Source organism: Bos indicus x Bos taurus, chromosome 5 (assembly GCF_003369695.1).
Source record: "Bos indicus x Bos taurus breed Angus x Brahman F1 hybrid chromosome 5, Bos_hybrid_MaternalHap_v2.0, whole genome shotgun sequence".
Taxonomy (NCBI): domain Eukaryota; kingdom Metazoa; phylum Chordata; class Mammalia; order Artiodactyla; family Bovidae; genus Bos; species Bos indicus x Bos taurus.
In genome coordinates this window covers 45,506,578-45,532,752 of record NC_040080.1, presented here as the reverse complement: position 1 = coordinate 45,532,752, position 26,175 = coordinate 45,506,578, and the positions used below count along the sequence as shown (strand labels likewise).

General features: G+C 47.7%; 1 protein-coding gene across 8 annotated transcripts; it reads left to right on the top strand.

Moving 5' to 3' along the window:
• The first annotated feature begins 3 nt into the window (after nucleotides 1–3).
• LOC113892652 (apolipoprotein L3-like) lies at nucleotides 4–24,813 on the top strand. Of its 8 annotated transcripts, XM_027541768.1 has the most exons (7): nucleotides 12,804–12,944; nucleotides 14,783–14,936; nucleotides 15,132–15,255; nucleotides 17,100–17,797; nucleotides 18,212–18,320; nucleotides 19,638–19,764; nucleotides 22,198–23,438. In XM_027541768.1, exons 5-7 carry the CDS (start codon nucleotides 18,290–18,292, stop codon nucleotides 23,024–23,026), a joined length of 987 nt encoding a protein of 328 aa, XP_027397569.1. In that variant the 5' UTR covers nucleotides 12,804–12,944; nucleotides 14,783–14,936; nucleotides 15,132–15,255; nucleotides 17,100–17,797; nucleotides 18,212–18,289; the 3' UTR covers nucleotides 23,027–23,438. The 8 variants fall into 8 exon arrangements, with proteins under 8 accessions (XP_027397573.1, XP_027397570.1, XP_027397569.1 ...); XM_027541770.1 differs by lacking the exon at nucleotides 15,132–15,255; XM_027541772.1 differs by lacking the exons at nucleotides 12,804–12,944; nucleotides 14,783–14,936; nucleotides 15,132–15,255 and adding an exon at nucleotides 4–62.
• The last annotated feature ends 1,362 nt before the right edge of the window (nucleotides 24,814–26,175 follow it).

The following is a 26,175-nucleotide window of genomic DNA, read 5'->3' as shown; positions in this document are numbered from 1 at the left end:
TGGCTGTATCTACAGGCTGAGAACTGGATCTTGTCCACACTCAGCCAGAGGAAGACTCCTGGGTAAGCAGGGTGGGTAGGACCCCCGCCCATCTCCCCATCCTCAGGAGGACTGTCTGAGAAAACCTTGATTGTCACTAGTTGACAAAAGAAGGGAAATGGAAGCTCAGAGACGTGAGACCATGGCCCGAAGGACAGAGCCTGGATGTGGAAGCAGGTGTTTCTGACGGCTTCCTCCCACCCCCGGGACCCCTGAACAGTGAAGAGGGAGGTAGACGCCTGCTCAGGTGGTCTCAGCTTGGGATGTGGACCCCTGAGACATGAGCAGCGACCCCAGAAGGAAGGTGTATGTTGTGGGTGCTCAGTCCTTTGGGAAATTTCAAGAAAGCTGAGAGGATGGAGGAGGGCAGGGGGGCTAGAGTCCTTCCTCCTTGTGGCCTGGCCGCCTTGAGTCTGCCCCTGGGTGCTGTGCGGGGGCTGATGAGGTAAACGGTTTCTTTTGTGATACAAGGAATCAGGTTTGATCACCCACACTGCCCTGAGTGTTGCTCAGTGCCAGGTCCTGGGGAAAAATGAAGGCCTGAGAGAGGAAGGACAGGAGACCAAGTGGGGAGACGCAGGCCCTGCTGTGCAACGCCCACATGATGATACAGGGTTTATGATCTTAAGACAAGAAGCCAAACTGTTGCAGGAAGAAGGACCCCTTCCAGGGCCCAAAACTGGGCTCTTGTCTAACACTCGGAAATGAATTCTCCGAGCAGACACATGTGCTGACAAAGCAAGAGATTTTATTGGGAAAAGGCACCCGGGTGGAGAGCAGTAGGGTAAGGGAACCCAGGAGAACTGCTCTGCCACGTGGCTCACAGTCTCGGCTTTTGTGGTGATGGGATTAGTTTCTGGGTGGTCTTTGGCCAATCATTCTAATTCAGAGTCTTTGCTGGTGGCGCACGCATCGCTCAACCAAGATGGATGCTAGCGAGAGGGATTCTGGGAAGTGGACGGACACGCGGTGTTTGCTTTAGAGCGTTCTCGAGCTCTTCCGGTTGGTGGTGGCTTATTAGTTCCATATTCCTTATAAGGATCTCCTGTCATAAAACAACTCATGCAAATGGTTACTATGGTGCCTGGCCAGGGTGGGCGGTTTCAATCAGTGTGCTTCCCCTAACAAAACTGTAGATACATCAGTATAACAAGAGGGGCATGAGATTAGATCTAAGTGTTTATAAAGGTGGAGGCATCCTAGAAATTTCTGGGTTATTGAAATCACATTTCACTCCCCTCCCTTACATACGCATGTCAGAAGGTCTGGACTTGCTCCCACTCTGTCCACGGAGGGCTGTGTGACTCTGGGCAAGTTGCCTCCCTGGGATTTGTTCGTTCACATCTCTTACCCATTTGTGAAAAACGGCATTCAGTCTTTTCCTGTGGATTTTAGGCTCTCTCTGTGTTGGGAATGTTCATCTTTGTCTACTATAAATATTGCAAACAGTGTCTTCCAGTCTCTCATTCTTTTCTGACTTGGTTTGTAGCATCCTTTTGAAATATTTAGTTTTCAAGAGGTCAAATAAATCAGACCTTCCTTATGGCTCCAGCAATTGATGAGAATGGTTTCCACAACCCAAAATTATTTTTAACATTTTTTATAATATGTTTCTAGTTCTTTTTCTTCTCCATTTTCATTTAGATCCTTTGGAATTTGTTGATTGATTGTTTAGAATCTTTTTGTTTCTTTCTCTTTCTCTTCATCCCCCCTTCCTTTTTTTCCTTCTCCTTCTCCTGATTCAAGCAGGACATGTTTAAATGGTACTTTTCTCAGTCAAAGAGTAGCACACCCATTTCTCTGCTTTCAAAAGTGCCTCCATTGCAGTCAGGAAATGACTCCATGCTTTTCCCCTCAAAGTCCCAGGCAGAAGTTTGGGAGCAGAGAGCAAGAGGCTAGAGGAAGCTCGGCCCGACACCCAGACCAGACCTGGACTGGACATCCTGTGGGAGGGGAGGTTTAGGAATGTCCTGCTCAAGTCTTCAAGTCTCAGGATAGGATATCCAATTTCAGGTAAGCCTCATGTTTTCCCACAGTTCTCTCTTCCTCTTTCTCCTCTTATAAAAATATCATGGCTGGAGTAAGGAGACTTGAAAAAAAAAAGCAGGTGTTTTCTGCTACCTGAGAGTACAATGTTCATACAAAAGCTTTCTTAAACCAAGATGGTGGAGAGCATAGACCATGTAGGTCTCACATCTTCTTTTACTGGCAGAGGATGATCTTCTGGAAAAGCATGGGATGCCCATAAATGGAAACGCTCAGAAGTCTGATGGCACTCTCTACCAGAAAGAGCTTTTATGAAGACAGACAAGGAAAACAAAGGGAATTACTCAACTGTAGGTAAAAGAGGTGTAATGCTATGTCTTTGAGAATCTTGTTGATTCATGCCCCAGTAACAAGTCCCACACCTAGACTGAGTGCTGCAGAGAATGGCAGGGGCAGTTTTACCAGAGATTGTCTCGGTAACTCTATCTACTGAGAGGGGTGACCAGAGCAAGGATAAAGGTGCAATTGGTAAATAAAAAGCAGTCATAATTTTCAGCCAAGGGAGGGAGTGTGAAAACTCTGGGTTCCTGTCACCACCATCCCTGCTTTTTATTTATTATTGTTGTTAGCAGCACAATGAAAAGAAGCCGGGTATGGGATCTTGAACCCAGAGAGTGGGGTGGGATCCAGTTCTCCATGAAGAAGATTTCTGACTTTGGGCAAATCACAGAACATCTATGCTTCAGCTTCCTTAGCTGTAAACGGGGATACAGCGGTACACACCTCCTGGTTATCAGAACAATATGGATTATAATTTATAAAGTCTTAGAGTAACTACCAGTGCACAGCAAAATCAGAAATACAAGCCTCTCATGAGTAGCTGCTACTATAACCATAAGGACCTTTACTATCATTTCAGTCAGGTCTCAGCAAGAATACTTAAATAAGTACTCTTTTGCCTTCTTAAAATACTGCCTAAGTGTAATTGACATGCTTTCTTTTCTCATCTCCCAATAGAAGATAGTCACAACCAGAACCAAAAGAAGTGCTCTCTATATGAAGATCTGCTATTTAAAAAAATAATGGAGATAAGACAAAGGATGGACACCATCACATATGATATGTGTGAATGTAAATTTGTACAGTTTATTTGCATAACAAAGTAGCTTAAGTGTGAAAAAATGTTAGATGTTGATACCCTTGGATCCAGTCATTCTACTTCTAGAAATAGCTTAATGAAAGAATCTTAAAAGGAGGCAAAGTTTTATGCAAGAAGAGTGTTCTTTGCACTATTACTTACATAAAGAATTTAAAACAGCCTGAAGTCCAACAGTCAGGAGTGGACAGCAAAGATGACACCATTCGGGTCCTCAGCTGACCAGGGCAGGGCTGCAGGGATTGGAGTGGGGCTGGTGGGACTCCAGAAAAAAGGTTTGTGGGATAAAGGCTATTGCAGAAGCGAGGAAGATGTGGGCCGTGGGAGCTACAGCACCAGGAATGTTATCAAGGCAGAGACTCGAGCACAGGGTGCATGATATCATTTTGCAATAAAAAGAGTCATTTTCCGACTAACATACATCCACAAATTGACATTTTTTGTACATTAAAGCAAGTAGAGCATAGTCATCACAAACCTGGAATTTGGATCAGAAAGACTTGGGTTCAAGGCCGGGCTCCAGCAGAAATGGGAAAACTTGGACTGACCTAAGTTTACGTGAGTTTCAGAGGCCTGCACATCATAGACAGTGGATCAATATCACCTATAATCAATTAGTAACACAAACATTCCCAACCTCATGTAATTTCCAGGGGATTCCCTTCCTACCTGATCTTCTGTGTCTGGTTTTATTGCTCCTATAACTTCGCAGATGGCTCTCTCCTGTCTGATTATCCTCTCCTTGTACCCCAACAGGAGAGCAAAACTCTGACTGGGGAGGACAGCGGTAGGATGAGTAACTTTCTTTAACAAGTGATCTGCAGAGCCCAGGGGACAGAGAACCACGCTAGGTTAAATCCATGGTTGCCGAGGACCAGCCCCGGCTGATCCAGGGTATTCGAAGGGGAGACGGCGTCGGCGACTATTTATTTATTTATCAAAGATATAAAGAGTAATAGAATGAGGATAGCTCAGTAGGAAAATTCAGTGGAGAAAAGAAGCTGAGTAGCTTGGTTTACGCGGGAGACCAATAAAACTTCAAGACAAGAAGTTTGCACCACTTACGTAGGCCGCAGGCGCCCTCTCGAATAGCGGAAGGTGCCTCACCCTAGACACCTTCTCGAGTGGGTCTTAGAACCCCAGGCATAATTAGTAAGCGTGGTGGGTTCCGTGCTCCAGATGGAGACTCAGCTGGAAGTTAAAGGGAAGAATGACATGGGGAGACCAAGCGTTGGTGAGCAAGGCCCGTAGCTTTATTTTTAACAGGGGCTTTTATACACTAAGTTACACATAGAGGATAATAGGGGATGCAAAGTCAGCAGTCTTTGATTCTTATCAAAAACCAGGGTTCTTTCCTGCAAATTTATCGTATGCAAATGGTTTAGGTGATTTACATCATCTTCTGGCCAGAAGGCCTACTAACATTTTATGACTCTTGACAAGCACTTATCAACAAAGACTTATTTTCTCTAAGAGTAATTATTTTAAGGTTTGGCGCCATCTTCCGAAGATAAAATTGCATTCCTATAGGGCGGATGTGTAATGGGTTTACAACAAAGGAAAGAATTTATTACCTTAAGGGTCTAAAGTTACTAACACCAAGGCCACTACTTATTTTTTCTACATACCCACTATTAATTAATACATATTCAAGGATACAATTCAGGGGATGTGAAAACTTGGCAACAAACATTGACTCATCAATGAAATCCTATACTAGTTTATTCTGACAGTTTCTAACTCTCTGAGATGCTCTAAGCTATTTGAATATCTTAAGCTTCCCGTGCCTCTTGAGGCTGGGAGACTGTAAACAATCGTATGCATAGCTGCAGGAGTCCGGGTAAACTTGTCAGGCGAGTTAGAGAGCCATCTGAGGGGTTTGGATTTAAACACTCCTAATTGCCCAGGAACTTTATTAATTGGAGCTGTAAGTTAACTCTTTGACAGAGAGAGTGAGATGGTGGTAGGGGACAGCCCCCAGTAAAGTCAGAGGTGAGAGCACAAAGCAATAAAGTAGGCAGACTCTGGGTTTTTTTTTTTTTGGGGGGGGGGGGGCGGGGAAATGCTCGAGAATATCCGGGCGGACTCCTGAGGCTCGATCCCGCCTTTGCGTATGCCGAGCCTCCTTCCTCATGACCTTTGTCACGAGCGGAATGCCTCACCGGCTCCCGGCACATGGTGGCACTGGTGGCTGTCCCAGGCGAAACCACCCAGGACCTCGCCCCTCGCTGCTCCCTCAGCCACTGCTCACGTGCAATCAAGCCCACAATCTGTTTCCTCTTCCCCAAGGGTGAAAGGACACCTTCTTCCAGCCTGACACAGACCAGTGAACTGAAGGGAGATCTCTGAGACCCTGCTGCTGCCACCATGAGCTCAGAAGTTCCCAAGGACCACTCAGGTAGTCAGCCACCACCTCTCTGGCAGGTTCCTACTTGTGACCCAGAATTGAGGGTGGTGGCTCCAGGCCAAATTAACCTGCCCAGTAATCAAGAACCAAGAAAGGTGTGGATAAGCATCCCCCAGAGAGGCAATGGGGAGTCCCCTGACACTTCGTGGTCTGTCCCCACAACCTCTTCCCTGGTCCTTTCCTCAGGGAGCCACGGACAAGATGCTAACTTCCTCCCCCTGCCTCCTGACCCCCAGCTAATGACTCAGAAGTGAGGCCAGGACAGCCCATGGATGGGGCGGGCACAGCAGAGCAAGTCCCCAAGGCCAGGTGGGACAGAGAGAGGAGGTCCCCTGGAGCCTCTCCTGCCCTCTCCCTTGGTCCAAGCCTCCTTCTGCTCCCAGACCCTGGGGTGTCAACACAGAGGCTGTTTCCTCCACCCTTGCCCTGCTGCCCACCCAGCTGCTCTGTGAGGGTCAGCGGACTCTAAACTGAACCCCAATCTGGACTTTGCTTCTTCCCACACCTGTGTGACCTGGAGCACCTTACCTGTCCTAGCTGTAAAATGAGAAGAATATTTCCCTATGTTGTGATGAGGATCAAATATAATGTGTGTCGGTGGCCTGGGCTAGGGCCTGCCGCATAGTAGGTCCTGCCTAGTGCCGTGCTGTCCCCTCTACCTGGAATGTGTTAGTTCCAGGTAGAACCTCTCCCCTTCTCTAGAATCCCCTCTCTCCTGTGCTGTGCTAGGGCACCTGCCCAATGCTCCCATGTATAAACACCTGATTACCAGGTGACTGCCTCAGGCCGGTACTAGTTCTATTGTTCTCAAATGCCCATGCAGACACCCAGGTGCTCAGTTGTTTCCTCCACCCACACCACCCCAGTCAGTCAACACACAGATCTAGTGCTGTGGGTTCCCTCCATGTGAGCCCTGAGTGATGCTCACATTTCTCCCTTAGTGATCCATGAGAAAAAACCTAAGGACACTTAATACTTCAGGGAAGAGAGAGAAAGGAAGAGAGCTGACGTCTCTTCATTTAATAAGGACACTGATATTACTGAATTAAGGCCCCACACTTAAGGCCTCATTTCACCTAATTACTGCCTAAAGCCCCCTATCTTCTAATACAGTCATTGCAGAGTGGGCGGGTCTGGGCGTTAACTTTTGAATTGGGGCTGGTGCATACAGTCCACCTGAGACCCCAGATAAATCCATCAACAGCATGCCAGATGAATGCTGCTCAGAAAGGTGAACTTTAACCACTTATACTCGATACTGTTTACATCACACCATAGTTTACTTGAAACTTCAATTTTTATTTTCCTGTCTAGAGAGCCAAAGCTTTTATAAGGATGTCTTTGAGTATGTCCAGTAGAGTGTGAGTTTGGAAGAACTGTAATTCCTGCTCACTGAAGACAAACCCTGGGAGAATTTTGTGACCGAGGCTGATTTGTCCAGGTAACCATGCAGGTACACCAGGAATGTCCCCAACATGCCCCCAGGAAGGTTTTCCCAGGTTAGTTTCCTCCAGGCAGGATCCGAGGATGTTCCTCCTCAAGATCCTATGTGGAATGTTTCCTCCGTGTTATTTGTTGGCATTGAATGATGGTGGGTTGAGAAGAGAGGAAACCTGCAAGGAAGGGCAGGTTATATGACCTTGGATGAGTTATTGAACTACTCTCTGCTTCATCATCTGTTCAGTTTTACTGTGAGTATTCTGAGATCATGCATGCAAGTGCTTTTCATGATTGCTGACACAGAGTAGGTGCTCAATCGATCTTAATTTTATTTTATTTATTTTTTTTTCGATCTTAATTTTAAAATAAGTTTGTTGGGAAGAATCAGGGACCTTCTTCCTAGAGACGAGAACCAAGAGGACTTCCTTTGGGTCAAGTCAGAAAATCCTGACCCAAACATCATTTTGTGTTTCTGGGGATTCCGACTAGAATTCTTTCATTCTCTGTCTTAGGAATTATACCAACACTGCAGGTTCCTGCTGCCCAATAAGGCAGAAAGGCTGGAGGGGAACTGATTGGACCTGGTGGGATCCTGGATCTAGCCCTGTCTAACTCTGGGCCTGTGGGTTTAAGACTCTGAGTCTCAGATTTGTTATGTGTTAAGTGTCCAGTGGGAATAGCAAATCAATCTGATGGATTATAGTGATGGCCTCAGAGTGAACTGCAGAGTCAGTGGTGGGGAACCAAGTGTAGTCATCTTGTCCAAAGAACCAGGGAGGCCTAGACCAGGGTCAGACCTAAGGGTCAGGGTGGAGCAGAGAGTCCAGGTTGGAGGACTAGTAGGCAGGCTTGGGCAGCAGGGCCAGAACTAGAGTGAGGAGAGTAGGCCCAAAGGACACAGAACTGAAGGGGCTGTGACCCGAGCAGAGGTCCTGGGAGTGGGAGAGGGAACATTTCTTCCCTTCCTGATGGGATCCCCTCAAGCTGGGCTAGAGGGCCCTGCAGACCGTGTCCTCCATAACCTGCCTGGGACCTGGAATCTCCCTCCATCTGGGACCCTCTTCTAGTCTACGTGGGCCACCCTGACAGTGGGAAGGCCGTGTGGCTCAGGGAGCCCTCCAGGGTCATAGTAAGTGGCTGCGATTGTGTGTCATTTGAGGGATTCTGAGGAGCCTCATGCATCCCCACCAAAGAGGAAAACACTTCCTCCACCAGCTGTGCAAGCACCGGTCTCTTCAGTCTCAGCCGTTCAGATGGGTGTTTCCTCAAGTCTCTTGAATCTTTAGACGTTCCATAAAGTTCCACACAGCCTTGGGGTGGACATTCATGAAGCTGTCACAAATTAACATGTAACCCCTGACTGTTCAGGGGCCCTGGGTGCCGGGTCAGGAGTCATTGAGGTGGGCTGGAGGGCCCACGAGGAACAGGGCTCACAGCACATCTCCTGCTTCCCAGTCAATATGGGCAGTGGACAGACCCAGTGTCCTTCTGCTGAGAAGGCCAAGGGTATCAGGCTTGGGTGAGAGCAGATGCCAGCAAAATGATCGTTAAGGGTCCTTCTAGCTGAGTTTTGATTTTAAAAAAATAAAATTCTAGGCGCACAGTTAGCCAATCTGAAAAGTGTGAGGGCACAGTCCCAGGACTGTCCTTACATTTCCCTCAGGGAAAAACTGGGGGATCCCACAACCACCCTCAGGTTCTAGAACTCCATAGAAGGATGCACAGACTCACTTAAAGCTTCAGGATCTCAGTTATGATTTATTACAGGGAAGGGGGCAGTTTCCCATCAGCCACAGGGCAGATCTGGGCAGGTTTCACACTCGAAGCTTACATTGTCCCCAGGATGCATTACTGTCCTAGGTCCAGTGTGGCAGGACACATGGAGCACTGCCCACCAGGGTGCTCACCCTATTTAACAACAAATTACCCTGACCTGTCATCTCCAGCCCCTCCCAGAGCTCAGACTAATGCCCTAGCACCCAGCTCCTCCAGAGGTCAGAACTGATACCACGTGACCCAGAGGCCCATCACATGTCAACTCATCAGACTGTCCAGTGGCCAAAGCCCCAGGCAGACGAGGACATTCTTATCAGCCAGAATATTCTTGGGGCCTAGTGACCACATCCTAGCAGCCAAGAGCAAAGAAAAAGAGGACTCCTCACTATACACTAAGGTCCTTGAATGAAGGGTTTTCTGCTCTAATCCCAATTCTCTTTGTTTATTTGTGAAGTTCCCATTTTACACACAGTCTGCAAGTGATGGTATTGGTCTGCCTTAAGAGAGATATCAAATATCTCTCTTAAGTTAAAGGTCTCCTAAGATGACCTTTGCTTATTTATTCCATGACTGAATAAGTACATGGAGCACTAGCAATATCCAAATGAGGGTTTAAGCTTGGAAACTTTTTTACATTAGTATAATTCTTGTGATTTACAATAAATCTCTGTGGTTTATGCAGGATAGAGCTTGTTGAGCCTGTTTCATAGACAAGCAAACTGTCTTTCTAAGGCTTTAATGTTCATTGTTACAGGGAAGAGGCAGATGTACTCTGTGAATATCTGATCAAGCTGCAAACAGACTTGTCCAGGGAGGACCAAGACAGGGTCCAAAAATACCAGCAGGAAAAGGAGAGGTTTTTGAAGGAGTTTCCTCAGGTAAAACAGGAGCTGAAAGAGAACATAAAAAAGCTCCGTGAGCTCGCAGACAATGTTGACTAGGTGCACAGGGACTGCACCATCTCCCATGTGGTACCCTCCTCCACCAGCATTGTGTCTGGTGCCCTGAGCATCCTTGGCATGGTTCTGGCATGCTTTACAGCAGGCCTCAGTCTGGGACTCTCAGCCACTGGAATAGGGCTGGGAGCAGCAGCTGCTGTAACAGGTAATTCCACCATGGTGGTGGAAAATGTAAACCTGTACTCCCTGGTGAAGGACGCACAGGACGTGCAGGACGGGGCAAAGACAGCATCGGCTGAGAACATGAGGCAGAAAGCCCAGGAGCTGGAGAAGAACTTGGAGAAGCTCACCAGGATCTATGAGAGTCTGCAATAGGGCCAACTGGGCCACCCCTAGAGCAGTGCAGGGACCAGGGACGCGTGCAGGGTCGAGGGGAGAAAGCACTTACTGTGGACTGAAGAAGACACTGAGGGCAGAATAAGGGAGAGGCAGGGAGACTAGCAATGAGAGGCCAGGAATAGGGGAGCTTTGAAAATGGGAGAAAGCCAAAGAGTTAGGATTGTAGAGATCCAGCACAAGTAGCAGGGGCTCCTCTATCACCCTCCCCAGGGTCTGATATTCCAGTAAGAAGGGTTTCCCCTGGTGAGAGTCTCTAGCCCTACTTCTCCAGCATCAACTCACCTTTGAACTCAGTAGGGAATGACTTGTTTGTTTCCATGTTTTATTAAAGTATAGTTGATTTACAATATTGTATTAGCTTCAGGTGTATAGCAAAGTGATTCCATTAAACATGTATCTATGTACATATTTATCCTTTTGAAATTTTTTATAAGTTCTTCAGTGCAGTTCAGTTAATCGTTCAGTCATGTCCGAATCTTTGTGACCTCATGAACTGCAGCACGCCAGGCCTCCCTGTCCATCAGCAATTCCTGGAGTTTACCCAAACTCATGTCCATTGAGCCAGTGATGCCATCCAACCAGTTCATCCTCTGTCGTCCCCTTCTCCTTCCATCTTCAATTTTTCCCAGCATCAGGGTCTTTGCAAATGAGTCAGCTCTTCACATCAGGTGGCCAAAATATTGGAGTTTCAGCTTCAGCATCAGTCCTTCCAATGAATATTCAGGACTGATTTCCTTTAGGATGGACTGGTTGGATCTCCTTGCTGTCCAAGGGACTCTCAAGAGTCTTCTCAAATACCACAGTTCAAAAGCATCAATTCTTCGGCGCTCAGCTTTCTTCACAGTCCAACTCTCACATCTATACATGACTACTGGAAAAACCACAGCCTTAACTAGATGGATCTTTGTTGGCAAAGTAATATCTCTGCTTTTGAATATGATATCTAGGTTGGCGAATCCTTAGGATCTCCAAATGGGGTGGTCTCAGCTCACGTCCCTGGATTTAAGTCTTGCTGAATCCTCACCTTGATTTGAGTCTGCAGTTCCCATGGTGGCTCTCTCATGAGCTTGTGTTTATTGAGTCCATGATGGTCTGGCGTCAATTAGGCATTCTCAGCAGAGGACCTTCATGACAACTGGACATAGTTCCTCTGGATTAGCTGAGTTCTGCATCTCAGGGTGGTTTTGCTTTATGTCCAGATAAACTCATGCTAGTGGAAGAGAGAAGAATCAGTAGGAGGGAGTTTACTGAGGAAAAAAATGATTTAAAGAAAAAAAAAAAGGAACTTTAAACAAGGAGTGGCGTTTACAATAGGCAGTGACAAACTTGGTTTGAATCTTGGTTCCTCTCCTGAGTTGCTGGAAGAAAGCCCCCTCCTCGCCCCTGCCAGCAGCTACCTTACTGCAAAAATCAGGTCAGATTCCTGGTCTGTGTTCCAGGGTAATTGTCAGACCAAACTGTAGGGTGTGGTCCTCATGGAGTAACACCCATCACTCCTCTGTCCCTCCCTCTGGAAGGCGAAGGTGACCATGATGACTGGGGCCATTTTCTGGGATGAAGCAGCCCTGACGGAAGGGCAGGTGGGCCTCCATGGGGTTCCAGCCCCACTGCTGCCCCTTGTGGTGGGGGCAAAAAAGAGAAGTCCACCAGTACTCTCAGGCCTAGGACCTTTTCTTCTGTTTCTTTATCTGAAAAATGGAGCCCACACTTCCTAGAGCTGATGTGAGAGAACAACAGGAAAGATATGGACAGAGCCTGCACAGAGGGTGGCTAATGCTCAGCCCTCCATACACTGTGGCTCTTTGCTCAGAAACCAAACAGAAAAGAAGACCGGTTTTCTGTTGTTGACTTTTGAGTTGCCAGATCACCAGCCTTCCTGTAAAGGTCCTCCACTTCGACAAAAGAAACTGTGCAACTAGAAATAATCCAGGGTAGAAAATAACAGCATGCTCTCAGCCCTTCCCACAGACTTGGCCTCCATCCAAATGACCTTGACCACCAAGGCTGGGCCTCCTCAGGCGAGTTGCTGGGACCTGAAGGCACTAGTTCTGTGCCTGTCAGCAGGGCCAAGTCTAGAAGGACTTGATCAAAAGGAGTTCGGTGGGGCGTGGACAGAGAGGCTGAGGGGTGGCCTTAGGCCCCTCTCCCAGGTGCCAAGGGAGCAGAGCAGGGACAGGGGACTCTGCAGGGGAGGTCCTGGAGGGCTTCTCAGAGGAGGTGATGCCAGACTTTGGCTTTACAGAGTGAGTATGATTTCTCTGGGTTCGATGCAGCAGGTGTCCCTGGCAGAAAGACCTGCATGAACAAACCCTAGAAGCCACGTGGATGTGACCCTCGGCAGCAGCAATATGACCAGTGTGTGGTGAGGAGTTGGTGTGTTCTGGAACATGCCACGTGCTGGTGGCATAAGGTGAATAAAGCAGGCAGGCTGGTGAGTGGGTTGCGGAGGGGGCGGGGAGGGGAGGGCCGAGGGTTGGAAAGTCAGCCATGGGGTGGGGGAGTGGTTGGCCAAGGGACTCACAGTGTGTTGGTGGCAGGTCTCCTTCAAGGAGCCGAGGCAGGGTGGGCTGTGTCAGAAGGATGTGAGATGTTAGGGCTGGGGTTGTTTCTCTAAGGGGGCAGCAGGAGTAGGGAAATAGTTCTGGGCGGGGCCTGGTGGGCAGGGTGTTGGTAACTTGAGCCACTCAGAAGTGAGGGTTTCACTTTCCCTTTTGGTTCTCCGAATATATCTGGGACCAGAAGGTGTGCGTGGTTTATTGCAGAGACACACGAAAGGCGGCTGCAGCTGCAGAGCTGAGAACAGCTGGATCTTGTTCACACTCAGTCAGAGGCAGACTCCTGGGTAAGTAGAAGAGGTAGGACCCCCGCCCATCTCCCCATCCTCAGGACCACTGTCTGAGAAAACCTTGATTGTCACTAGTTGACGAAAGGAAATGGAAGCTCAGAGAAGTGAGACCATGGCCCAAAGGACAGAGCCTGGAAGTGGAAGCAGATGTTTCTGATGGCTTCCTCCCACCCCCGGGACCCCTGAACAGTGAAGAGGGAGGTAGACGCCTGCACAGGTGGTCTCTGCTTGGGATGTGGACCCGTGAGACATGAGCAGCAACCCCAGAAGGAAGGTTTATGTTGTGGGTGCTCAGTACTTTGGGAAATTTCTAGAAAGCTGAGGGGATGGAGGAGGGCAGGGGGGCTAGAGTCCTTCCTCCTTGTGGCCTGGGCACCTTGAGTCTGCCCCTGGGTGCCGTGCGGGGACTGATGGGGGCAAACGGTTTCTTTTGGGATACAAGGAATCAGGTTTCATCACCCACGCTGTCCTGAGTGCCTGCTCGGTGCCAGGTCCTGGGAAAAATGAAGACCTGAGAGAGGAAGGACAGGAGACCAAGTGGGGAGACGCAGGCCCTGCTGTGCAACGCCCACATGATGATACAGGGTTTATGATCTTAAGACAAGAAGCCAAACTGTTACAGGAAGGAGGACCCCCTCCAGGGCCCGAAACTGGACTCTTGTCTAATACTCACAAATGAATTGTCCAAGGCGACACATGTGCTGACAAAGTAAGAGATTTTATTGGGAAAAGGCACCCAGGTGGAGAGCAGTACCATAAGGGAACCCAGGAGAACTGCTCTGCCACGTGGCTCACAGTCTCGGCTTTTGTGGTGATGGCATTAGTTTCCGGGTGGTTTTGGCCAATCATTCTAATTCAGAGTCTTTCCTGGTGGCGCACGCATCACTCAGCCAAAATGGATGCTAGCGAGAGGGATTCTGGGAAGTGGACGGACACACGGTGTCGGCTTTAGACCTTTCCCAAGCTCTTCCGGTTGGTGGTGGCTTATTAGTTCCGTGTTCCTTATAAGGATCTCCTGTCATGAAACAATTCATGCAAATGGTTACTATGGTGCCTGGCCAGGGTGGGCGGTTTCAATCAGTGTGCTTCCCCTAACAAAACTGTAGATACATCAGTATAACAAGAGGGGCATGAGATTAGATCTAAGTGTTTATAAAGGTAGAGACATTCCTAGAAATTTCTGGATTATTAAAATAACATTCCACTCTCCTCTCTTACATACCCATGTCAGAAGGTCTGGACTTGGCCCCACTCTGTCCACGGAGAGGCAACCCTGGGCAAGTTGCCTCCCCAGGAATTGTTTGTTCACATCTCTCACGCATTTGTGAAAAACGGCATTCAGTCTTTTCATGTGGATTTTAGGCTCTCTCTGTGTTGGGAATGTTCATCTTTGTCTACTATAAATATTGCAAACAGTGTCTTCCAGTCTCTCATTCTTTTCTGACTTGGTTTGTAGCATCCTTTTGAAATATTTAGTTTTCAAGAGGTCAAATAAATCAGACCTTCCTTATGACTCAGGCAATTGTGTCTTGATGAGAATGGTTGGTCCAACTCAAAATTATTTTTAACATTTTTTTCTAGTATGTTTCTAGTTCTTTTTCTTCTCCATTTTCATTTAGATCCTTTGGAATTGATTGATTGATTGATTAGAATCTTTTTGTTTCTTCCTCTTTCTCTTTGTTCCCCCTTCCTTTTTTTCCTTCTTCTCATTCTCATTCAAGCAGGACATGTTTATGTGGTACTTTTCTCAGTCAAAGAGTAGCACACCCATTTCTGTGCTTTCAAAAGTGCCTCCATTGCAGTCAAGAAATGACTCTACACTTTTCCCCTCAAAGTCCCAGGGAGCAGTTTGGGAGCAGAGAGCAAGAGGCTGCGGGAAGCTGGGCCCCACACCCAGACCAGACCTGAACTGGACATCCTGTGGGAGGGGAGGTGTAGAAATGTCCTGCTCAAGTCTTCAGGGGCTCAGGACAGTATATCAGATTTTAGGTAAGCCTCATGTTTTGCCACAGTTCTCTCTTCCTCTTTCTCTTCTTATAAAAATATCATGGCTGGAGTAAGGAGATATGAAAAATGCAGGTGTTTCCTGCTGCCTGAGAGTACAGTGTTCATACAGAAACTTTCTTAAACTAAGATGGTGGAGAGCATAGAACATGTAGGTATCACGTCCTCTTTTACTGGCAGAGGGTGATCTTCTGGTAAAGCGTGGGATGCCCATATATGGAAACTCTCAGAAATCTGATGGCACTCTCTATCAGAAAGAGCTTTTGTGAAGACAGACAAGGAAAACAAATGCAATTACTTAACTGTAAGTAAAAGAGGTGTAGTACTATGTCTTTGAGAATCTGGTTGATTCATGCCCCAGTAACAGGTCCCACACCTCGTATTTTAGCCAGGCTGTGCCCGGGAGGGTGGAGGGAGCCCCAGAAGCCCTGGAGCAGGAGGAGCAGCAGAGAAGAGACAGAGCCCCCGCCCTGTGCTGGGAGCTGCAGAAACTCCACACAAACAGACCCACAGGCAGGAAAGGGCAATATTCCAAGGGAGACTGGAAGGGAATTAGAGGAAGACAGAAGGCGGAGGAAGCTTTTGAGATGGGCCTCCAGGAACAAGTAACATTTCACCTGGTGAGGCAGGTAGGGAAACGCCTTGGAGGGGCAGCCCGAGCGAAGGCCTGGAGGCTGGGAGGGAATCAGAGTCCCCCCAGCTGGGAGTCCTCCAAGCCCCTGGTCCAGGCCCTGTGGAGTCAGGAGGGTGAGGAAGACAGGAGTAGGATCATCGGGAGGGCCTGGTGATGGGCTAAGGACTTTGAATTTGAAACTGCCTTTACCCCTCCTGTCTCTGCCCATAGAGTATGAGCTGTACCACGTGGAAGAAGAGGTTTGGTAGAATCTCTGTCTGCCCACGTGGAGGGAATGTCTCTGTGTCTGGCCATGCAGTTGGGCAGGGACAGGCTTCTCTAGGGTCCTCCCCTCTCCCACTGGCAGCCTTTCCAGGAAGTGACCAATCAGAGGCTAACAGAGGAGGACACTCAGATATTAATCCAGCAGAAGGGAGATCCATCCAGCATCCACACCCAGCTGAGGCCCCAGACAAGGGTCAGGACCAGGACAAGAATGGCAGGGAAGGATGGAAGGATGAGGTGGACGGTCCAAATGCATTTTCAAGTGTTTGGCATCATCCAGGATCAGCCCTTTCTGCCCACACCCTCCTCCTCTCTCTGCCTTGGCTCTTGGTCCTTGTGTTTCCCAATTTCAATTGGCTGCCCTGGCTCCTGGGGTCCTACAGCTTCGAGGCAGAGAAGGAGGCAGGGGACAAGCCAGCTCTCCTCTCCCACATGCCTGGAGACGGGCCTGTCTGTGTTAATTCTCTCCCATCCACACAGTCGGTGCCCACCGCCTCCGTCACCAGGCATACTCCCTGGTAATCAAGCTGATGGTTACTATTCTTGAGGGGAATCCTGGGCATTGCAGAGGGAAGGTGATAGAAAGATTCTAGGATCAGGGCTCAGGTTAGGGGGTTTGGGGGATAGTCTAAGGAAGTTGGGCCACTCTAGACTGGGTGCTGTACAGAATGGCAGGAGCAGTTTTACCAGTGATTATCTCAGTAACTCTATCTACTGAGAGGGGAGACCAGAGCAAGGAAAAAGTTGCAATTGGTTAAAAAAAAAAAAAAAAAAGCAGTCATAATTTTCAGCCAAGGGAGGAAGTGTGAACACTCTGGGTTCCTGTCACCACCATCCTTGCTTTCTATGTATTATTATTATCAGAAAAGTGAGAAGAAGCCTGGTATGGGGTCTTGAGCCCAGAGAATGGGGTGGGATTCAGTTCTCCAGGAAGAAGGTTTCTGACCTTGGGCAAATCACAGAACATCTATGCTTCAGCTTCCTTAGCTGTAAAAGGGGATACAGTAGTACACACCTCCTGGTTATCAGAACAATATGGATTATAATTTATAAAGTCTTAGAGTAACTACCAGTGCAGAGCAAAATATGAAATACAAGCCACTCTCACGAGTAGCTGTTACTGTAACTATAAGGACCTTTACTATCACTTCAGTCAGGTCTCAGCAAGAATACTTAAATAAGTACTCTTTTGCCTTCTTAAAATACTGCCTAAGTGTAATTGACATGCTTCCTTTCTCATCTCCCAACAGAAGATAGTCACAACCGGAACCAAAAGAAGTTCTCTATATAAAGATCTGCTATTTAAAAAAATAACAGAGAACTGGCAAGACAAAGGATGGACACCATCGCATATGAGATGTGTGAATGGAAATTTGTACAGTTTCTTTGCATAACAAAGTAGCTGAAGTGTGAAAAAATGTTAGGTGTTGATACCCTTGGATCCAGTCATTCTACTTCTAGAAATGGCTTAATGAAAGAATCTTAAATGGAGGCAAAGTTTTATGCAAGAAGAGTGTTCTTTGCACTATTACTTACATAAAGAATTAAAAACAGCCTGAAGTCCAACAATCAGGAGTGGACAGCAAAGATGACACCATTCGGGTCCTCAGCTGACCAGGGCAGGGCTGCAGGGATTGGAGTGGGGCTGGTGGGACTCCAGAAAAAAGGTTTGTGGGATAAAGGCTATTGCAGAAGCGAGGAAGATGTGGGCCGTGGGAGCTACAGCACCAGGAATGTTATCAAGGCAGAGACTCGAGCACAGGGTGCATGACATCATTTTGCAATAAAAAGAGTCATTTTCCGACTAACATACATCCACAAATTGACATTTTGTACATTAAAGCAAGTAGAGCATAGTCATCACAAACCTGGAATTTGGATCAGAAAGACTTGGGTTCAAGGCCGGGCTCCAGCAGAAATGGGAAAACTTGGACTGACCTAAGTTTACGTGAGTTTCAGAGGCCTGCACATCATAGACAGTGGATCAATATCACCTATAACCAATTAGTAACACAAGCGTTCCCAACGTCATGTAATTTCCAGAGGATTCCCTTCCTACCTGTTCTTCTGTCTCTGGTTTTATTGCTCCTAAAACTTCGCAGATGGCTGTCCCCTGTCTGATTGTCCTCTCTTGTACCCCAACAGGAGAGCAGAACTCTGACTGGGGAGGACGGTGGGAGGATGAGTAACTTTCCTTAACAAGTGATCTGCAGAGCTCAGGGGACAGAGAACAATGCTGGGTTAAGGCCCAGGTGGCACTGGTGGCTGTCCAGGGGAAACCACCCAAGACCTCGCCCCTCACGTCTCCCTCAGCCACTGCTCACATGCAATCAAGCCCACAATCTCTTTTCTCTTCCCCAAGGGTGAAACGACACCTTCTTCCAGCCTGACGCAGACGGGTTAGCTGAAGGGAGATCTCTGAGACCCTGCTGCTGCCACCATGAGCTCAGAAGATCCCAGGGACTGCTCAGGTAGTCAGCCACCTCATCTCTGGCAGGTTCCTACTTGTGACCCAGAATTGAGGGTGGTGGCTCCAGGCCAAATCAACCTGCCCAGTAATCAAGAACCAAGAAAGGCGTGGATAAGCATCCCCCAGAGAGGCAATGGGGAGTCCCCTAACACTTGGTGGTCTGTCCCCACAGCCTCTTTCCTGGTCCTCTCCTCAGGGAGCCACAGACTAGATGCTAACTTCCTCCCCCTGCCTCCTGACCCCCTGCTAATGACTCAGAAGTGAGGCAGGGCAGCCCATGATGGGGGGTGGGCACAGCAGAGCAAGTCCCCAAGGCCAGTGGGACAGGGCGAGGAGGTCCCCTGGAGCTTCTCCTGCCCTCTCCCTTGGTCCAAGCCTCCTTCTGCTCCCAGACCCTGGGGTGTCAACACAGAGGCTGTTTCCTCCACCTCTCGCCATGCTGCCCACCCAGCTGCTCTGTGTGGTCAGCGGACTCTAAACTGAACCCCAATCTGGCCTTTGCTGCCTACCACACCTGTGTGACCTGGAGCACCTTACCTGTCCTAACCTGTAAAATGCGAAGAATATTTCCCTATGTTGTGATGAGGACCAAATATAATGTGTGTCTGTGGCCTGGGCCAGGGCCTGCCACATAGTAGGTCCTGCCTAGTGCCGTGCTGTCCCCTCTACCTGGAATGTGTTAGTTCCAAGTAGAAACCTCTCCCCTTCTCTAGAATCCCCTCTCTCCTGTGCTGTGCTAGGGCACCTGCCCAGTGCTGCCATATATAAACACCTGATTACCAGGTGACTGCCTCAGGCAGGTACTAGTTCTATTGTTCTCAAATGCCCATGCAGACCCCCAGGTGCTCAGTTGTTTCCTCCACCCACACCACCTTAATCAGTCAACACACAGATCTAGTGCTGTGGGTTTCCTCCACGTGAGCCCTGTTCATTTCTCCCTTAGTGATGCATGAGAAAAAGAAAACCTAAGAGCACTTCATTTCAAGGAAGAGAAAGAGAGAGGAAGAGATCTGACATCTCTTCATTTAATATGGACACTGATATTACTGAATTAAGGCCCACACTTAAGGCCTCATTTCACCTAATTACTGCCTAAAGCTCCCAATCTTCTAATACAGTCATTGCAGAGTGGGTGGGTCTGGGCATTAACTTATGAATTGGGGCTGGTGCATACAGTCCACCTGAGACCCCAGATAAATCCATCAACAGCATGCCAGATGAATGCTGCTCTGAAAGGTGAACTTTAACCACTATACTCGATACCGTTTACATCACACCATAGTTTATTCGAATCTTCAATTTTTATTTTCCTGTCTAGAGAGCCAAAGCTTCTATAAGGATGTCTTTGAGTATGTCCAGAAGAGTGTGAGTTTGGAAGAACTGCAATTCCTGCTCACTGAAGATGAACCCTGGAAGAATTTTGTGACCGAGGCTGATTTGTCCAGGTAACCGTGCAGATACACCAGGAATGTCACCAACATGCCCCCAGGAAGATTCTCCCAGGCTAGTTATCTCCAGGCAGGATCTGAGGATGTTCCTCCTCAAGATCCTATGTGGAATGTTTCCTTCGTGTTATTTGTTGGCATTGAATGATGTTGGGTTGAGAAGAGATGAAACCTGCAAGAAAGGGATGGTTATATGACCTTGGAAGAGTTACTGAACTACTCTCTGCTTCATCATCTGTTCAGTTTTATTGTGAGGACTCTGAGATCATGCACGCAAGTGCTTTTCATGATTGCTGATACAGAGTAGGTGCTCAGTAAATGTTAATTTTAAAATAATCTTGTTGGGAAGAATCAGGGACCTTCTTCCTGGAGACAAGAACCAAAGAGGACTTCCTTTGGGTCAAGTTGGAAAATCCTGACCCAAACATCATTTTGTGTTTCTGGGGATTCTGACTAGAATTCTTTCATTCCCCATCTTAGGAATTATACCAACACTGCAGGTTCCTGCTGGCCAATAAGGCAGAGAGGCCAGAGGGGAACTGATTGGACCTGGTAGGATCCTGGAACTAGCCCTGTCCAACTCTGAGTCTCACATTTGCTATGGGTTAAGTGTCCAGTGGGAATAGCAATTCAATCTTATGGATTGTAGTAATGGTCTCAGAGTGAACTGCAGAGTCAGAGGTGGGAACGAGGGTCAGACCTAGGGGTCAGGTGGAGCAGAGGGTCCAGGTGGGAGGACTAGTAGGCAGGCCTGGGCAGCAGGGCCAGGACTAGAGTGAGGAGAGTAGGCCCCAAGGACACAGAACTGAAGGGGTGTGACTCTAACAGAGGTCCTGGGATTGGGAAGGGACATCTCTTCCCTCCTGATGGGATCCCGTCAAGCTGTGCACAGGGCCCTGGATGACCCTGTCCTCCCTACCCTGCCTGGGACCTGGAATCTCCCTCCATCTGGGACCCTCTTCTAGTCTACGTGGAGCCACCCTGACAGTGGGAAGGCCGTGTGGCTCAGGGAGCCCTCCAGGGTCATAGTAAGTGGCTGTGATTGTGTGTCATTTGAGGGATTCTGAGGAGCCTCATGCATCCCCACCAAAGAGGAAAACACTTCCTCCACCAGCTGTGCAAGCACCAGTCTCTTCAGTCTCAGCCGTTCAGATGGGTGTTTCCTCAAGTCTCTTGAATCTTTAGACGTTCCATAAAGTTCCACACAGCCTTGGGCCACAGGCTCATGAAGCTGTCACAAATTAACACGTGACCCCTGAGAGGTCAGGGGCCCTGGGTGCTGGGTCAGGAGTCAGTGAGGTGGGCTGGAGGGCCCACAAGGAACATGGCTCACAGCACATCTCCTGCTTCCCAGTCAATATGGGCAGTGGACAGACCCAGTGTCCTTCTGCTGAGAAGGCCAAGGGTATCAGGCTTGGGTGAGAGCAGATGCCAGCAAAATGATCGTTAAGGGTCCTTCTAGCTGAGTTTTGATTTTAAAAAAATAAAATTCTAGGCGCACAGTTAGCCAATCTGAAAAGTGTGAGGGCACAGTCCCAGGACTGTCCTTACATTTCCCTCAAGGGAAAATTTGGGGGATCCCACAACCACCCTCAGGTTCTAGAACTCCCTAGAAGGATGCACAGACTCACTTAAAGCTTCAGGATCTCAGTTATGATTTATTACAGGGAAGGGGGCAGTTTCCCATCAGCCACAGGGCAGATCTGGGCAGGTTTCACACATGAAGCTTCCATTGTCCCCAGGATGCATTACTGTCCTAGGTCCAGTGTGGCAGGACACATGGAGCACTGCCTGCCAGAGATGCTCACCCTATTTAACAACAAGTTACCCTGACCTGTCATCTCCAGCCCCTTCCAGAGGTCAGACCAATGCCCTAGAGCCCAGCTCCTCCAGAGGTCAGAACTGATACCACGTGACTCAGAGGCCCATCACATGTCAACTTACCAGACAGTCCAGTGGCCAAAGTCCCAGGCAAACGAGGACATTCTTATCAGCCAGAATATTCTTGGTGCCTAGCGACCACATCCTAGTAGCCAAGAGTAAAGAACAAGTGGACTCTTCACTATACACTAAGGTCCTTGAATGAAGGGTTTTCTGCTCTAATCCCAATTCTCTTTGTTTATCTGTGAAGGTCCCAATTTACACACAGTCTGGAAGTGATGGTATTGGTCTGCCTTTGAGGTGTCTTTATCAAATATCTGTCTTAAGTTAAAGGTCTCCTAAGATGACCTTTGCTTATTTATTCCATGACTGAATAAGTACATGGAGCACTAGCAATATCCAAATGAGGGTTTAAGGTTGGAAATATTTTTACATTAGTATAATTCTTGTGATTTACAATAAAATCTCTATGGTTTATGCAGGATAGAGCTTGTTGAGCCTGTTTCATAGACAAGCAAACTGTCTTTCTAAGGCTTTAATGTTCTGTTACAGGGAAGAGGCAGATGTACTCTATGAATATCTGATCAAGCTGCTAACAGACTTGGCCGAGGAGGACAAAGACAGTCTCCAAAAATGCCAGCAGGAAAAGGAGAGGTTTTTGAAGGAGTTTCCTCAGGTAAAACAGGAGTTGAAGGAGAACATAAAAAAGCTCCATGAGCTCGCAGACAATGTTGACAAGGTGCACAGGGACTGCACCATCTCCAATGTGGTAGCTTCCTCCACCGGCATTGCGTCTGGTGCCCTGAGCATCCTTGGCGTGGTTCTGGCACCCTTTACAGCAGGCCTCAGTCTGGGACTCTCAGCCACTGGAATAGGGCTGGGAGCAGCATCTGCTGTAACAGGTATTTCCACCATGGTGGTGGAAAAGGTAAACCTGTCATCAGCAGAATCCCAGGCCAGTCTCCTTGACAGAGCCAAAATAACATCCTATGAAAGGCATCTCATCAAAGTTAAAGAATTTGGGAAGCATATTCGTGCCATCAGGGTGGCCAGAGGCTACCCTCGATTAGTAGCCACTGCTCAGCACTACATAACCACTGGCCGAGTCTCTGTCCAAAGTGCCCGGCAGGTGAGAAGTCATTTCCAAGGCACAGCTCTGTCAGTGACTAGAGGAGCCCGTATCTGGAGAGGAATTGTGTCAGGTTTATTCATGGGGCTGGACGTATACTGCCTGGTGAAAGATGCACAGGAATTGCAGCAGGGGGCAAAGACAGCATCGGCTGAGAAGATGAGGCAGAAAGCCCAGGAGCTGGAGACGAAGTTGGAGAAGCTCACCTGTATCTATGAAGTCTGCAATAGGGCCCGACTGGGCCACCCCTAGAGCAATGCAGGAACCAGGGACGTGTGCAGGATCAAGGGGAGAAAGCACTTATTTTGGACTTAAGAAAACACTGAGGGAAGAATAAGGGAGAGAAAGGGAGACTAGCAATGAGAGGCCAGGATACAGGAGCTTTGAAAATGGAAGAAAGCCAAAGATTTAGGACTGTAGAGATCCAGCACAAGTAGCAGGGGCTCCTCTATCACCCTCCCCAGGGCCTGATATTCCAGCAAGAAGGGTTTCCCCTGGTGATGGTCTCTAACTCTACTTCTCCAGCATCAACTCACATTTGAACTCAGCAGGCAGTGACTTGTTTGTTTCCATGTTTTATTAAAGTATAGTTGATTTACAATATTGTATTAGCTTCAGGTGTATAGCAAAGTGATTCCATTATACATGTATCTATGTACATATTTATCCTTTTGAAATTTTTTATAAGTTCTTCAGCTCAGTTCAATTAGTCCTTCAGTCATGTCCGACTCTTTGCAACCCCATGAACTGCAGCACGCCAGGCCTCCCTGTCCATCACCAACTCAAGGAGTTTACCCAAACTCATGTCCATTGAGCTGGTGATGTCATCCAACCAGCTCATCCTCTGTTGTTCCTTCTCCTTCCACCTTCAATCTTTCCCACCATCAGGGTCTTTTCAAATGAGTCAGCTCTTCGCATCAGGTGGCCAAAGTATTGGAGTTTCTGCTTCAGCATCAGCCCTTCCAATGAATATTCAGGACTAATTTCCTTTAGGATGGACTGGTTGGATCTCCTTGCTGTCCAAGGGACTCTCAAGAGTCTTCTCCAACACCACAGTTCAGAAGCATCACTTCTTCAGTGCTCAGCCTTCTTTATGGTCCAACTCTCACATCCAAACTTGACTACTGGAAAAATCATAGCTTTGAATACAGGGAACTTTGTCGGCAAAGTGATGTCTCTGCTTTTTAATACGTTGTCTAGGTTGGTCATAACTTTTCTTCCAAGAAGCAAATGTCTTTTAATTTTATGCCTGCAGTCACCATCTACAGTGATTTTGGAGCCCAAGAAAATGAAGTCTATCACTGCTTCCATTTTATCCCCATCAAGGAGGGTTGCATGATGCCAAATTCTCTCCCCATTCATGGAAGATGGAGAGATGTGGACAGCAGAGTGGGACCCAGAGTCTCTGTGAAGGAAGAGTTCAGGCAGCTTTCCCCCTGAGGTGGGGCTGTTCCAGAAGGGAGTTGACACTTGATGCCAGTTGCAGAGGGACCCCATTGGCCCCGCCAGACTCAGCTCCCTGTGGCCCCTAGGGACTTGGGCCTCTGAGCTCTCTTCTTCGGACAAGCGGTAATTAATGTTTATGACTCATCTCAAGCTAACAGGGAACATTTACGGAAGGAAAGTACATTTTTAGACTACTGGAAGGTTGAAGGATTTCTCTTCCTCTAAGGAAATGGCATAGTCCAGAAAACAGAACGACCTGCCAGTTTCCCCACAGGGGGCCAGTCTGAACCTTAGTTTTCCCAGGTGCCATTAGGAGAGTAAATGCTTCCATCGCAGGGCTGTGGTAGCTTGCACGATGTTGAGTGTGAAAGTGTTTTACAGACTGTAAAGCGTTCAGGTGCTGCTATGTTTTCCCACAAAGGTTCAGCTTTAACAAATATTGTTTCAATATTTGAAAATTGTCAAATTTACCATTTTACCCACTTTTATGTGTACAGTTCAGTGGTATTAAGGAAACTCACGTGACTGTACAACCAGCATCACCATCCATCCACAGAATGTTTTACATCAAAAATAAAACTCTGTTGCAATTATATACGAATACCTCATTCTCCCTCCTCTGCACCTCTGGCAAGCGCCAGTGTACCTCTGATCTTTATGAATTTGCCTCCTCTCAGGACCTCATGTGATTGGAATCATACAATATTTGTCCTTTGTGATGGGATTTTTTTTCTTTCTTTTTTACTTCCTGTGGTAAAATACACACAACCTAAAATTGACCACTTAACCATTTTTAAGTGTACAGGTGAGTGGTATCGAACACATTCATCTATTGTGCAGCCATCACCACCATGCGTCTCCACATTCTTTCTTCCTGAAACCTGAGACTCTGCTGGACTGTAACTCCTCTCCCCCTCCCACAGGCCCTGACGACCACCACCCTGCTTTCTGTCTTTATCGATTTGCCTACTCTGCAAACCTAATAATAACAGGAAATACAATAAGTTTTTGGTAACTGTTTTATTTCACTGAACACAATGTCTTCAAGGTGCATCTAGTCCATAGCATGAGTCTGAATTTTCTTCCTTTTAAAATAATTTTTTAAAAAAGAACTTTCTTCTTCTTTTAAGTGAGTAATAGTCTGTGGTATGTATAGACAGGATTTTTCTTATATTATTTTCCTTTCTTCCACACTGTGGCTATTGTGACGAGAGCAGCCTGCAGAGAGTGGCCGAGACCAGTTCCCCTGAGGTCACCTGTGCTGTCAGCCTGGAGGGGATCCCCTGTGCTCTGCCCCCTGGTGCCCATCTCCATCAGCAACTCTGATGACTCTAAAGCCCTCAGGTCACATGCTCAGTCTGAAGCTCCCTACTCACTCCCACTGATCCTATACAAAGGGATGAGGACAGGCAGGTGGGTCACTGTAGCCATCCTGGGGTACTTCTCTTGTGATGTTGGGGTCAAGTGGAGCCCAATTTTATCGTCACTGAATCTTTAGGATCTCCAAATGGGGTGATCTCAGCTCATGTCCCTGGTTTTAAGTCTTGCTGAATCCTCACCTTGATTTGAGTCTGCAGCTCCCATGGTGGCTCTCCCAAGAGCTTGTGTTTATTGAGTCCATGATGTCTGGCATCTATTAGGCATTCTCAGCAGAGAACCTTCATGACAACTGGACACAGTTCCTCTGGAGTAGCTGAGTTCTGCATCTCAGGGTGGTTTTGCTTAACTTCCAGATAAACTCATGCTAGTGGAAGAGAGAAGAATCAGTAGGAGGGAGTTTACTGGGAAAAAAATCATTTAAAGGGGAAAAAAAGGAACTTTAAACAAGGAGTGGGATTTACAATAGGCAGTGACAAACTTGGTTTGAATCTTGGTTCCTCCCCTGAGTTGCTGGAAGAAAGCCCCCTCCTCGCCCCTGCCAGCAGCTACCTTACTGCAAAAATCAGGTCAGATTC